We start from the raw sequence: 14,437 nt of genomic DNA on the forward strand, positions 1-14,437 counted from the left end.
GAATGGTAGGCTCAGCCATCATGTGGTCCACTCACACTCCATCTTGCTGCTGGGAACTACACTGGAGAGGGTCCAGAGGGAGAATGGGATAGAAGCTGGGTGGCTGTGGTCTCAGGGGTCCTGGCTGCCCTGTGCTTTTGGTCAGGGCATGTACTGACAGCAGGCTCTGCCAGTGCAGGTTAGTTAAGGTTATAGCTGAATGGGAGCTTTTCTGTCACCTGGGGCCATTATTTCAATGCCTTGTAGAACATCACTTTTCCTTACCATCAGAAACATTCTGTGGGTAACCCCTCAAAGCAGGGGAGCGAAGTCCAGGAGCCTATTCGTGTTGAACACAATTTGGGCTCCAGTTGGTACTGATTCTCTTAGAGCAGTTACTGAGTGTCTGTAAGATGCTGATGAACTTAAAATACATGTCTTGTGGTGCCCCAACTGCTCTTCTTTTAAGGTAGGTCTTTTAAGCCATATTTCACAGGTTAGGAACTGAGGCTCAGAGACACAATTGGTCAGGTCATAGTCGTGAAGTTAGTGAACACTACCCTGGTTTGGGAGGTGAGCTCCCAGGGTGGCTGTCTGCCTTGCCTGCCAAGCTATTGTGTCTGCAGTGCTATAAGGGCAACAGTGTGTTTACAGGAGCTTTTGTCATGACCACAGGTTCGATTCCTGGGCAGGCATGGCCCTGGCCCGGGCCAGTCGCATTCAGGACAAGCTGAATTCCAATGAGCTGAAGAGTGATGGGCCTATCTGGAAGCATGCCACACCTGTCCTAAACTGCTTCCGGCGGGCCCTGGATATTGACAGCTCCAACCTGTCCCTGTGGATTGAGTATGGCACCATGTCCTATGCCTTGCACTCCTTTGCCTCTCGCCAGCTGAAGCAGTGGAGAGGTGAGCTACCCTCCGAGCTTGTGCAGCAGGTAAGGAGGAGCACTGTGGAGGGGCGGCCATTCCGCTGTCTGACCAGAGTGCCCTTGGGTCAGCAAAGTTCTGTCCTAGCCATTCTTTGCTCTTGTCCTTACAGCCATGCTGGGAGCTCATGGTTGATTCTCCCTGTAAATCTCAAGCCTTGGTCAGGGCTGCATGGCCCCTGGTCTTTGGACACCCAGTCTGGTCTGGGAAAATTCAGGACCAGCATTTTTAATTTTTTTAATTTTTTGTGACAGAGTCAGACAGAGGGGACAGATAGGGACAGACAGCCAGGAAGGGAGAGAGATGAGAAGCATCAATTCTTCGATGGGGCATCGTAGTTGTTCATTGATTGTTTTCTCATATGTACCTTGACCGGGGGTCTACAGCAGACTGAGTAACCCCTTGCTCGAGCCAGTGACCTTAGGCTCAAGCTGGTGAGCCTTGCTCAAACCAGATGAACCCGTGCTCAAGCTGGCGACCTTGGGGTCTTGAACCTGGGTCCTCCACATCCCATTCCGATGCTCTATCCACTGTGCCACTGCCTGGTCATGCAGGGCCAGCTTTGTGTTCTGAGGGAAGACTTGACATTCTTGTGGTTTTGGCTGTAATTGGGCTGACCATTCCTTTTTTGTGGCAATATTTTGACAGTCAACATTCCCTGAGACCCTGTGACTGGTCGGCCCTAGGCCGGGCACCCTGGCCCCGAGAAGAATGAGGTGCCACAGAGTGTGTACCTCCTGCTCTGAGTGAGGATGGAGAGTGGTGTGAGGGTGTCTAGCAGAGCTTCTGGAACAGGGCTGACCTTCAGTGGCTGTCCCTTTTTTTCCTGTTTAAGGTATTCTGACTGCCACATCTACCAAAGATAGGGACAGTGGCAGTGTGTCCTTGAGGTGAGGCTCTGCCTCTTGGTAGGGATTAGATGGTGCCAAGTGGGAGGCCTTTCACAGTCACCCTTTCTTTCTTAGTAGGTGACCATATGAGCCCCAGCAGGAAAGCTGGGTGGGTAGAGGGCTAGTGACTTGGTCAAAGTCACACAGCTACAGAGCAGTCAGAATAGAAGGACTCCAGCCTTACCTGTGGTGGCACAGTGGATAAAGCATCAACCTGGAAATGCTGAGGTCGCTGGTTTGAAACTCTGGGCTTGCCTGGTCAAGGCACATATGGGAGTTGATGCTTCCAGCTCCTGCCCCCCTTTTCTCTTTCTGTCTCTCCTCTCTCTCTGTCTCTCCCTCTCCTAAAATGAATTAAAAAAAAAAAAAGAATAGAAGGACTCCATATGAATGGCTACCTTTTACTTACACAGATTTGTTGCAGAATCCCACTTGGGCAGGTTTATGATGTAGTCACTTGGGTTCTGCCATGTTCTGGACCTGTGCCGTGATGCTTTCTACCGTATTTCACCTAGTGCTGGTTTCTTGATTCCTAGGTGGTAATATTCTTTCCCCAGAAATGCCTGGCAGAGTACTAGAGGTAGCACTAGGCTCCTTTGTGTTGGTCCCAGGGCCATTGCTACAGGAGAGTCACAGACATAAGCATCCACTGGACAGATGTTCATAGGGCAGCCTCCCCGTGCACAGTGGAGCAGAGGCACTGCTCTCCCAGCTACGAGCAGCACCCTTACCAGAGCTGAGTGTCCAAAGCCTCTTCCTTCCTCTGGCCCTTGAGATGAGATGAGAAGAGGCTGCAACCTCCCTGCCATCAAGCCAGGACCATGAAGATATGAAGTTAAGACCTATGGTGCTTGGAACAACTGCCTCTGTGCCCCAAACAGGCAGTGTTCACTCTTGGGATGAAGGGGTGTGGGTGCACTGATAGCTGACAGCCTGCATGAATAGCACCCAGGATGCTGGCCTGGAGTCTCATACAGGGACTGGAAAAGTGGTTCTCTGAGTTGGAAAACCTCTTAGAAGCTGGCTTCCTCTCTTAACCGTTTCCACTGATAGTGCCTGAGAAGGTGGCTGAAGGTGCTTCCATAGACGCAGAGGCTCCAAGTGAGCAAGGCTTGAATGGGGTTCAGGAATCTGCCCTTTTTTAAGCACACTAGATCCCTGGAAGGGTGTGGAGAAAGGTTGGGAAGTCCTATTGGACCCCAGGGGTGTGTACATCCTCTCTGGTGCTGTGGAGCATGGCACCGGGCGCTCCCCCCCCCAGGCTCTGTGGAGCTGGGTGCTGGATACACGCCCCCCCCCCTCACTGTGGAGCTGGGTGCGCCCAACCCCTCGCACTATGGAGCTGGGTGCGCCCCCCCCCCGGCACTGTAGAGCTGGGTGCTGGATACACGCCCCCCCCCCCCCCGCACTGTGGAGCTGGGTGCTGTGTACACGCCCCCCCCCCCCCCGCACTGTGGAGCCAGGTGCGCCCCCCCCCCCGCCACTGTGGAGCTGGGTGCTGGGTACCCCCCCTACTCCCCGGCACTGTGGAGCTGGGTGCCAGGTGCACCCCCCCCAGGCACTGTGGAGCTGGGTGCTGGGTACACCCCCCCACCCCCCGGCACTGGAGCTGGGTGCCGGGTGCGCCCCCCCAGGCACTGTGGAGCTGGGTGCAGGGTGCGCCCCCCCAGGCACTGTGGAGCTGGGTGCAGGGTGCGCCCCCCCAGGCACTGTGGAGCTGGGTGCCGGGTGCGCCCCCCACCCCCACCCCCAGGCACTGTGCGCTGTGGAGCTGGATGCTGGTTGCACATCTTCTCCAGCTCTGCTTGCCCTCCTCCCCGCAGTGAGAGGGTGAGAGAACAAGGAGCTCGCTGCCTGCAGTGGAGGCTCTTCTCAGAATGTCAGCTCTGCTTACAGTCTGGCCTCCTCAGACTGATGTGGTGGAGCTACTAATGGCGTGGTCCTGCTGGCAGTGAAGGCTGGCAGCCCCTGCAGCCCCCAGCACTATGCTGTCTTCCCTTCTGAGGCCCAGAGCCTCGCTGCAGCCACATGGTTATAGTTGGGACCTTTAGAAAGGAGTCGTTGAGTACTTCATAAACACATAAATACATACTGATGGGGAAGGTAGAAAAAAGAACATGGAGTTGGATGAGGTGACTGGCTTCAGTCCAGCTTTGTGACTTACTTAATGTGGGCTTCTGAGGAATCCCCAGGAATCTCTCCACACTGTCCCCAGCTGTGAAATGGTGATGGCACTTCTGTGTCTCAGGGCTGTTGAGAGGATTACCAATTTGCAAAGAAGGCAGCAGGCTTCCTGCAGGTTAAGGCATGATCCTGTGCAGTTCTGGTTGTGCGCCTAAGGCTGGCCTGGTCTCATGGTGTCGTTACAGATGGAGGGCCGGCGTGATAGCATGCTGGAGACAGCCAGGCACTGTTTCACGTCAGCGGCCCGCTGCGAGGGTGACGGTGATGAGGAGGAGTGGCTCATCCACTACATGCTGGGCAAGGTGGCTGAGAAGCAGCAGCAGCCGCCCACCGTTTACCTGCTGCACTACAGGCAGGCTGGCCACTACCTGCATGAGGAGGCGGCCCACTACCCCAAGAAGATCCACTACCACAACCCACCTGAGCTGGCCATGGAGGCCCTGGAGGTGACACCGTGCTGGCCCCGGGTGGGGAAGCAGGGCAGGGGCAGGCTGCTCTCTCTGTCTCCCTGTGGATGGGGCAAGCAGTCCCAGTAACTCCCCTGCAATCTACTGGAAATTTCTTTGTGTTTAGCAGCTTTGTGCAGAATTAAATTAAAGCAGCCTGTTCTCTCTCTTTCTAAGGGGTGCTTATCATCCTTTCTGGGAGAATGAGTGTTTTGTTCTTACCTCCCAAGGAGAAAATGGTCTTTTCCCATTAGCATACACAGGTTCTGAGAAAACCTGGCTTGCTCACACTGGGCAGTGCAGCATTCACTCCCTGCAGCCTGGTAGGAGGCACCCATGTTCTCCAGGTGCAAATGAGACATCTGAGGTCTCGCTTGGTAGGACTGAGCCAGGGGAGCAGCCTGTTCTCTTGACCCCAGATTTGGGGTCTTCCATTTTTACCAAAAAACAGAGAGCACTTGTTTCCTGCTTGGATTTGCTGTTTTCTAGACCATTTTACATGATGCTCTTACTCATGCTTATGACAGTCCTGTGAGGTGGGTTGGGTGGCTGTGACCAGCACATTCTGTAGGAAGGAAGCTGAGGACACATGTGCAGGTCCAGATATGCTTGGCCTGGCTCAGGACTCTCCACTTCCCGAGGCCCAGAGCATCTTAGCTTTGCCCTTTCTGAGGCTTCAAGCCCAGCCTCACCACCAGGTCTCATATGCCCAGCTATTTGGAGTTTGGGGCAGAATCTGCTTGCTTATGTCTCTTCTGCCTTTATGTATCTTTTTCTGATTATAAAATTAACACATAATTCATGGTTAAAAAATATATAAGAATCAAACAGTTCAGAAGTGTTTAAAACAAAAAGTTAAAGTCCCCAGTGATTCTAGTCCCCCACACCCTAGTTATATTTATGTACTGCTTGGCATATCCTTAGCTTTCTAGAATTTGTTCCTATTAACATATAGGTACATTATCATTTTGCAACTTGCCTTTTTCACTGGACAAGATGTAGTAGAAGGAGTTGTGGGCTTCCTTCCATGTCCTGTGCCCCCTAGTCTGGCTGGGCATTTGTGTATTTGCCTGGCCTCTTCTTCTGGGTTTGGACTTCTCTTCCACTTCTTCCTTGACAAGGTACAGGCTGAACACATATCAGGGAGCACTCAACTGAGTACAGTTGACTCTTGAACAGGTTTTAAGGGCACTGGCTGCCCACTGCAATAGAAGATTCCACCTAAACTGAGAGTTGGCCTTCCACATGCTTAGATTCCCAACCACTAGTTGACCTTTGAACAGTGCAGGTTCGAACTGTGCAGGTGAGTTGAAAAAAATATCCACATATACGTGGATATTTCAACATACATTGTTCAAGGATCAACTATATTTCCAAGGGTCATTTAACATTGAATCAAATATGTCTCATTGTCCTAAAAGGTTTTACTGATCTATAAACTTTTGTTTCCTCAACCTAGTTTGTATCCTCTTTTTAATATTTGATAATCTTGTGAACAAAAAAAGTCTCATTTTAAAAAATATGCTTTAAAATATATATATATATATGCTTTTTTAGCCCTGACTGGGTGGCTCAATGGATAAAGCATTGACCTGGTGTGCCAGAAGTCACAGGTTCGACCCCTGGTCAGGGCATGTACGAGAAGCAGCTGATGAGTGCACAACTAGATGGCACAACTAAGTGAAACAAGTTAATACTTGTCTCTTTTTCTCTCTCCATCTCTCTCGTTCTCTCTCCACCTCTCTTGCTCTCTCTCTCTCTCTACTTCTCTGCCTTTCTCTCTACTTCTCTCCCTTTCTCTCTACCTCTCTCCCTCTCTCCCCCTCTCCCCCACTCTCCCCCTTCTTCACTCTCCCTGTCCTCACACTCCCCTTTCTCCCTCACTCGCCCCCTCTCCCTCACTCCCCCCTCTCCCTCACTCTTCCCCTTACTTGCCCCCTTTCCCTCTCCCCCATCTCTCTATTTTTCCTCTTCCTTTCTCAAATCAATGTAAAAATTTTTTGAATTTATCTTTTTAAAATGATTCATATTGAGCGGTTATAGAAGCTGTTTTAGGCCTATATTCATGGGGGGAGGGGTATCTGCAAAACTTCCTATTGGGCGTGTTTTCAGCAGTTTCCTAGTTGCTATCATACATAGCCCCAGGTCCATATCCTTCCCTATCACAGTGTTTTCATGCTTTCTACTCAGGCTTCATGTGCCTGTCCTTGGAGGGACTTCCACTTTGGGGATGAGAAGCTGAGGCCCAGAGGACTGGCATGACTTGCCCTTAGTCTGCAGTAGGAGAGAAGGGCGGCTGGGGCCAGGTGCCACTGAGCCCAGGGCTATCAGGAAGCAACTCTGGGCGGCACTGAACCTCTTGTGGTGGGAGGTGGCCCGGCACTTGGGAAAATGACAACAATTTTTTTTCCATGGGCTTTGACTTTTTCTTTGACTTTTGACCTCTGCTGCTACCTCACAGAACCAATGAGCGAGCAGGATGGTGGCCCCGTGGGACCTAAGGACTTCCAGATGAGGAACTAAGACCTCAACTGTGCCTACTGCCCTCCCAGAGCATACCACACTGGCTCTCAGGAGGGCGGGCACTCAGTTGGAACATCATATGTATATTTTGCTTTAAAAATGACATTTTTCTTATGGGCTGAACCTTGCCCTTGTGAATATCCCCTTTTGCTGTTGAGCTCTCATTCAAGCTATTTTACTTGCTACTAGAATAAACATTGCCAGTTAGACACTTTGCCCTCCACCTCCACCCGGGCATGTGTGGTGCCTCAGAGGTTTCCTGCATCTGAAAATGGAGTTGCTGGGCCAATTCCTCTGTAGTTCAGAGGGCTAGAGCTCTGGGTGGAGCCCTTCTGTCTGGGATGTCCCCTTGAGAGTGCTGCCAGGGCCAGACCTCCAGGCATCTCACTTGGGTAGGTCCTTGGCGACGTCTCTTAAGAACCACGTCACGGTGAGGGGAGGCTGGTTAATCAGGGCCTGTAGCCACAGTGGTTCTCAACCCTGTGGCATGCATTATGCCATCCGAAGGAGCGTGTACCACAGGTGGAAATCTGCATTCCGTCACACCTGGGTGGGAAAGTCAGGCCAAGTTGCCTGTGGAGGTGCCTATGTGTGGTGTGGCATTTGCTTGGAAGCAGTAAAGGGCAGGAGACAGGATGGACCTGGGTTTAACCTGACCCTGGGCTTTCTTGCTGTAAGCTCTTGGTCAATTTGCTTCACACATTTGTACATGGATTCGAAGAAGTGAAGGCAGGAACAGGACCTGACTGACTCAGCAAGCCTCCTGCTCACCCTGCACCTACTGGGTGGAGCTTCTTGAGGCCTGTAGTACCTGGCTTTCCCAGGTACTGGGACACAAACAAATCCAGCATGCTTCTTGCCTCAGGAGTCCACGGTCCAGTGAGGAGACAGGTGTGGAAGCTTCCTTTCTTTGCTGCTAGGAGAGGGGCACAAAGAGGGCAGCACGTGCCTTGGTGGGAGGAGGGCCCAGTGAGCAAAACTCATTGTCTTCTCACCACTTGCCTGGGATACTGGGTAAATGTTTAGGCTGAATGTTGATTGTTTGTGTCTATATGAATTGTCAGACTTGCTCTGAATGAGTGGTAGGTTGGCTGGCTTAAAAACTAATGAGAAAAGGGAGTGTGTGGTGGCACGTCTCCACTGTCAGGTTCCATTTCCTGGGTGGCTGACTGGCCTGCGGAATGAACCTGAGCATCTGGGAGGGCGGCTCACACCCGAGTGTCGTCCCCACAGGTGTACTTCCGGCTCCATGCTTCCATCCTGAAGCTCCTGGGGAAGCCCGACTCCGGGATCGATGCAGAGGTCCTGGTCACCTTCATGAAGGAGGCTGCAGAAGGACCCTTTGCCAGGGGTGAGGAGAAGAACACACCCAAAGCTTCAGAGAAGTGAGTAGCACATCTCATCCAGCAGTGTATCTCCTGTGTACTGTGATGGTTTGTTTATGGCAAGGTAGTGTTCAGTGGATATTGCTGAGTAAACCGGAGTTCATGGAGTTTCTGGGTCTCATCTGGAGATTCCTGATGGCTGTGCTGAGGCATTTCTGTTGAACTTGAGAAGGAGAGACTGAGAGTGTATTTTATCGTCTCATCCTGTGGCCATTCCTGGTCCACCCTATCCTCCAGGGCAGGTCCTGTAGAGAAGCTGACTCCTTCCCCCTTCCCACTGGAGCACGGCTCAGCCCTGTGCAAAACACTGGGAGAACAGTTTTCACGTTGCCAACGCTTGCTTCTGGGTCCTCTTCCAGGCCCACTCCCAAGCATGGGGGCCCTCTGAGGGACTGGTCTACTGCCCATTCTTCCAAGAAGCCCGGAGGGGTGTGGCAGGCACGGGCTCTTTCTGTAGTACCAGAGGGCTTGAGGACACTGGGGCCCTGGTGTAGCCTCCTCATTGGGTCTGGGACAGACCCCCCGGCCTCGTCTTGACTGTGAGTTGTATCTGTGGGTGTCCATATCTTGGAGCTTTGGCTTAGCTCGCCCCAACTCTGGACCTCTGCCTGGCTGGGCACCATGCAGGGCTCAACTGAGTGCCAGAAGGTCCAGCACCCAGCCCTGTCCTTGAGGACAGGTTTATGGGGGAGATGGGCACACATGTGGCAGGTCACACAGGTAGACTCAGTACGCCTGGAAGTTTTCAGTTACAAAGGGCCCCCAACTTAGTGATGGTGTCTTTTATTGATCATAGTTCTTTTTCAAAATATTTAAAAGTAGATCCCTGCCAGTTAGCTCAGTAAGTTAAGAGCATTGTCCTGAAACAGCAAGGTTGTTGCAGGTTTGATCCCTGGTCAGGGCATACACAGAAAGCAGCCAATGAATGTACACCTGAATGGAACAACAAATGAATGCTTCCCTTCCCCATTCTCCCCCCCTTCCTCTTTCTGTCTCTCTAAAAATCAATCAATAAAAAAAAATTAAGCCTGACCAGGCAGTGGTGCAGTGGATAGAGCATCGGACTGGGATGTGGAAGGACCCAGCTTCGAGACCCCGAGGTCGCCAGCTTGAGCGCGGGCTCATCTGGCTTGAGCAAAAAGCTCACCAGCTTGGACCCAAGGTCACTGGCTCAAGCAAGGGGTTACTCGGTCTGCTGAAGGCCCACTGTCAAGGCACATATGAGAAAGCAATCAATGAAGAACTAAGGTGTCACAACGAAAGCTGATGATTGATGCTTCTCATCTCTCTCAGTTCCTGTCTGTCCATCCCTATCTATCCCTCTCTCTGACTCTCTCTCTGTCTCTGTAAAAAAAAAAAAAAAAAAAGGCCCTGGCCGGTTGGCTCAGCGGTAGAGCATCGGCCTGGCGTGTGGGGGACCCGGGTTCGATTCCCGGCCAGGGCACATAGGAGAAGCGCCCATTTGCTTCTCCACTCCCCCCCTCCTTCCTCTCTGTCTCTCTCTTCCCCTCCCGCAGCCAAGGCTCCATTGGAGCAAAGATGGCCCGGGCGCTGGGGATGGCTCCTTGGCCTTTGCCCCAGGCGCTAGAGTGGCTCTGGTCGCAGCAGAGTGGCGCCCCGGAGGGGCAGAGCATCGCCCCCTGGTGGGCAGAGCGTCGCCCCTGGTGGGCGTGCCGGGTGGATCCCGGTCGGGCGCATGCGGGAGTCTGTCTGACTGTCTCTCCCCGTTTCCAGCTTCAGAAAAAAAAAAAAAAAAAAAAAAATTAAGCCCTGGCCAAATAGCTCAGTTGGTTGGAGCATTGTCCCGAAGTACAGAGGTTGCCAGTTTGATTCCCAGTCAGGGCACATGCCGGAACAGCTTGATGTTCCTGTCACTTTGCCTGTCTTTTCCTGCCTCTCTCAGAAGGAAGGAAAGAAGGAAGAAAGGGAGGAAGGGAGGGAGGGAAGGAAGGAATGGAAGGAAGGAAAGGAAGGAAAGGAAGGAGGGAGAGAGAAGAGAAAGAAAGAAGAGAGAGAGAGAGAGAGAGAGAGAGAGAGAGAGAGAGAGAAAACAGAGAAAGAACTACTACTGAAGGTGTTGTTCTAGAGGGGTTTTTTTATTGTTGTTTTTTTGGACAATGGACCTGGAACCTAGTCCAGAGATAGTACCCCATTTACCTCATTCTTTCTAGTAACTGCCAGTGGCCTGTGACTCCTAATTCCACTGTGTGGCTACACCTTGTTTCTGTAACCATTTCAACATTTCAGGTGTTTCTAGTTCTTTTGCCCAGCAGCGTTGTAGCAGATATCCTTATGCACATGTGAGCGTGTAGCAGACCCAGTTGTTTTTCTCTGTGCACGGGTCGGGGATTAATCTGTCAGCCTTGGGCATCCCACAGAAGGGTGCTGACTTGGTATGAAAGGTGCTGGGGTGGCCATTTCTGAGGTGGGTCTCATCAGATTCCCCGGGGCCTGAGACCTGAGACCCTGCAGAGCTCAGCCATAGTTGGGGGCTAAGCCTGAGTGGGTGACATGCAGGCAGCTCCTTCAGTGCCCTGGAACACCAGCCAGAGGGGTAGGGGGAAGTACATGGGAGCATTAGGCCCCAGGAAGGGTGGTTTGTGGATTTGACAGCTGGGAAGGGCACTGTCCCAGACCTGCATGTCCTTCAGTGCCATGTGGAGATTCTGACCACACCCCAACCCTCTGTCCTACAGGGAGAAGGCCTGCCTGGTGGATGAGGACTCCCACTCTTCAGCTGGGACACTGCCGGGCCCCGGAGCCTCCCTCCCCTCCTCCTCTGGCCCAGGTCTGACATCCCCACCTTACACAGCCACTCCGATTGACCACGATTACGTCAAATGTAAAAAACCCCACCAGCAGGCGACGCCGGACGGTACAGTCCCTGTTCTCCCTACTGCCAGCCCAGGGCGGCACGCCAATCGGGGGCGGGAGCTTTGGGCAATGAGTCGCTTTGTTTTGGTGAGGGGGGTGCTGGGTCTGGGGTGACACGGGCAATGTTGTGGCTGTTCACTAACCTCATGGACTCACGGTGATTCTGTGCTTCCAAGACATGCTCAAGGTCGCCACCTGCCAGCTCGCCCACCTGGGAGCGGAGGTGGGGCGGGGTCCTCTCTGAGCCTGCATTTTCCTACCTGCAAAATGGGGATGTTGAAGGGCAGTTGGAAGACTCTGGGCTTTCTGTCAGAGTCTGCAAGCTGCCTCGAGTGGCTCCTGTGCAGTCATCTGCGTTATAATAGCATGCCCTTCTGATGGTCATGTGAAGGCTGTCACTGGTGCTGAGCCTGTCATCCCTGGGAATCCACACAGGTTGGGGTGGGGGTGTCAGCTGGGACTGTACAAGGCCATCCCATGTGGGATGTGGCAGGTGGCGACTGTTCAACCACATCCCTTGCTAACATTAGGAGGCTTGCATGCTGACCTCGTAGCTTGACTTCTTCATGTTCTCCTCACATTTACAGTGATAAGCTGGTGACAGAATATTTGCTGGAATGAGCCAAATTGGTGGATTTAGAGGGGCCATTAAAGTGGAGCCTTATGGAGGTAGCGACAATGCTGATACTCAGGTCCTTACATGTCACTCATCTTATTGGGGCTGTGGGGAAATGGGCCTTGTTCTGCCTTCCCCAGGGTGATGGGGCCCGCTACCGGCCCAGGGCATGGGTTCCTGGGAAGTACAGGCATCATCGAGTGAGCAAGGTTGAGAGCAGGTTTAGAGAAGCGCTGGCCAAGGATGACAAGGTGGCAGTGCTTAGCTGCCCTGGGCCAGCGGAAATTTGGTGATCTGAGAGGCAAGGAGCCTTGCAAGTGTCCCCGCCTGGGTTCCGTTTGGCCCATAGTGTGTATGTTGAGAGAGAGGCTGCGATCTAAGTGTTTGCTCTGTGGATCCATCACCTCTTTCCACACCGATCTGGCTGTTGGACCCTCCCTGACCTCCCCAGAGGGTTGAGCAGAGATGGGAGTAACTGGCCTGCTTGCTCCTCCATGCTTCAGTCTTGCAGCTGTTCCCAAAGCAAGGTTCTTTCCCGTTCTTATTTAACTCAAGTTAAATAGGAAAACCACCCTACTCCCAATCTTTCACACATGAAAGTATTGAGAAAACATTGGAAATAAATCCCTGCTCTGGGGATTTGTTTCTGCCCGGTACCTCCTGTGAGGCTTTAGTACCCTGCCGGTTTTCAAGAGAGGACTGCTTCTCTAGGCTGTCCATGAATTGCAGGTGGCCCCTCCTCAGCCCTGCCGCTTGAGCTAGATTGGCAGCAGGAATTGTGCTTGGCTCTGTTGGCCCACAGAGCTCGGTATGCTTCTGATGTGGGCACCACTGCAGCAGAGAAGGTGAGAGGCCGGACTGCTTTAGAAAGGGGCAGTTATGCCACCTGGCACTGCTACCCAGCCATCCGGTGTTGGTGCACATGTGTCACAGCTGTGGGGGAGCAGGAATGCTGAGGTCTGATGCTGTTGTGACATGTTCAGGATGCCAACATAATGGTAATTTGTTGTGGAAGTTTGCAGAGGGAGCCATACAAATGGGTTTTCAGTGGTAAAAAAATTTTTTTCCCCCGAAGTGATTCCTGTTAATGCTATGGAGCCATTGGAATCTTGTGGCCCACTTTTGTGCAGTCCCAGCCCAGTGTGCCAGAAAGCCCTGCATTGGTCACACTGTGCTCTGCCTAGGCCTGGCTGCATGGTGCTTCCGAACTCTCACTTTCCTCACCTTGGAGAGAAAGCAGTGACTGCAACGTGAAAATGTTTTGGGCCCTAATATAGCCAATATCTTAGAATGTTAAAGTGGTTCTTTTAGCAGCTGTGCTAGATGCTAGGGAAAGGCCCTGGCTCAGACGCAGCAGATTTGCTGGAGTCAGGCGATATGTTGATATCCCCCAGGGTTCACACTACCCACCTCTACTTCTGCCTCTTGTGACTGACCCCTGGGAAAACACGTGGCCTGAGACCAACCTCGGGTCTCCTGTTAAGGACGAGGCATCAGAGTGGAGCCCTGGGTACAGAGGAAGAGAAGCAGTTTAGGGACCCACTTGACGTCAGACAGGGAGACCATGGCAGAATGGGCCTTAAAGTCAGGGGTATCTGAGTTCCATGCCCAGCTCCATTGCCTACTTACTTGGCAATCTTGGGCAAGGGATTTTACTTCTCTGAGCCTCAGTTTCCTCACCTGTATGGGATAATGTTTTCTTCTGGGGTATTAAACAAAGATGCTTACTCATCATAGCTGTTTCTTAGGTGTAGTCATCCCCAGGTCATCAGAGCTGACACAAGGAGCAGGCAGCATGGGAGGAACACGGGCTGTGGTGCCAGTCACCCAGTTTGTACCCCAGCTCTCTCTAGCACTGATATGGCATCAGAAGAGGGGCAGGCTGTGTTCTCTGAAGCAACAGCCTCTGAGTTAGTCTGGGCCATGGGCCTTCTGTGCCAACATCCTGTCAGAGGCTAATTTACCAACTGGACAGGGAGTCAAGCCTGGGCATGGTTAGGAGACCCTGTCTTAGAGCTGCCTCTTTACTTTCATGTGCCTTTGCTGCAAAACCAGAAATCAGCTGTGTCAATTCTTATTTGGTGTAAGGTTTAGAAAAATAGCTACAGATACATGTAGGCAGCTTGACATTTGATAGTGCCTTCTCAATAGGACTCAGATTCACCCTCTGAACCTGCCACATATGCACCTAGTGCCACCCGTGGTAGGGTTGAAAGCTTCTTGCAGCTTGTCTACAACTTTGGTTAAAACCCTTTGGAACTGGCCTTCAGATGCCTCCGACACTCCCATGCAGGGTGCCCACAGCTGGCCTAAGGAGGAGCCCTATAGTCAAGCTGAGAGGCAGAGACAGAACAAATTAAGCCATGAGCTGCTGGTCCTGGTGGCCCTGCCTGATTAATTTCTCTGCCTTTCACCCATCTTGGAATTTGCCCCTAGTACTGAAATCCTTAGCATTGAAGCTTCCTGACCAGGAAAAGAACATTATGTGGGGATTGCATTTTGACCTCCAAGGGGCTTCCAATGATTGCTGTTGACATATGTTCAAACACAGCATGAGATTTCTGAACAAAATCTGTTCTCCCTCAAATGCCGTGTGTGTAACACGCATGTT

The 14,437-nt window shown here is 52.2% G+C and overlaps 1 protein-coding gene across 2 annotated transcripts in view; it reads left to right on the forward strand.

Moving 5' to 3' along the window:
• The window catches only part of CABIN1 (calcineurin binding protein 1), a 155,902-nt gene that overhangs the window by 61,724 nt on the left and 79,741 nt on the right, over positions 1–14,437 (forward strand). Inside the window, exons 23-26 of one of the 2 annotated variants that reach the window (XM_066365493.1) lie at positions 655–916; positions 4,168–4,428; positions 8,185–8,336; positions 11,033–11,211. In XM_066365493.1, the coding sequence (XP_066221590.1) occupies positions 655–916; positions 4,168–4,428; positions 8,185–8,336; positions 11,033–11,211 (854 nt within the window). The remainder of the gene's footprint in view (positions 1–654; positions 917–4,167; positions 4,429–8,184; positions 8,337–11,032; positions 11,212–14,437) is intronic. The other variant, XM_066365494.1, reaches the window with a different exon arrangement.

The sequence above is a fragment of the Saccopteryx leptura genome, chromosome 2 (assembly GCF_036850995.1).
Source record: "Saccopteryx leptura isolate mSacLep1 chromosome 2, mSacLep1_pri_phased_curated, whole genome shotgun sequence".
Lineage (NCBI taxonomy): Eukaryota > Metazoa > Chordata > Mammalia > Chiroptera > Emballonuridae > Saccopteryx > Saccopteryx leptura.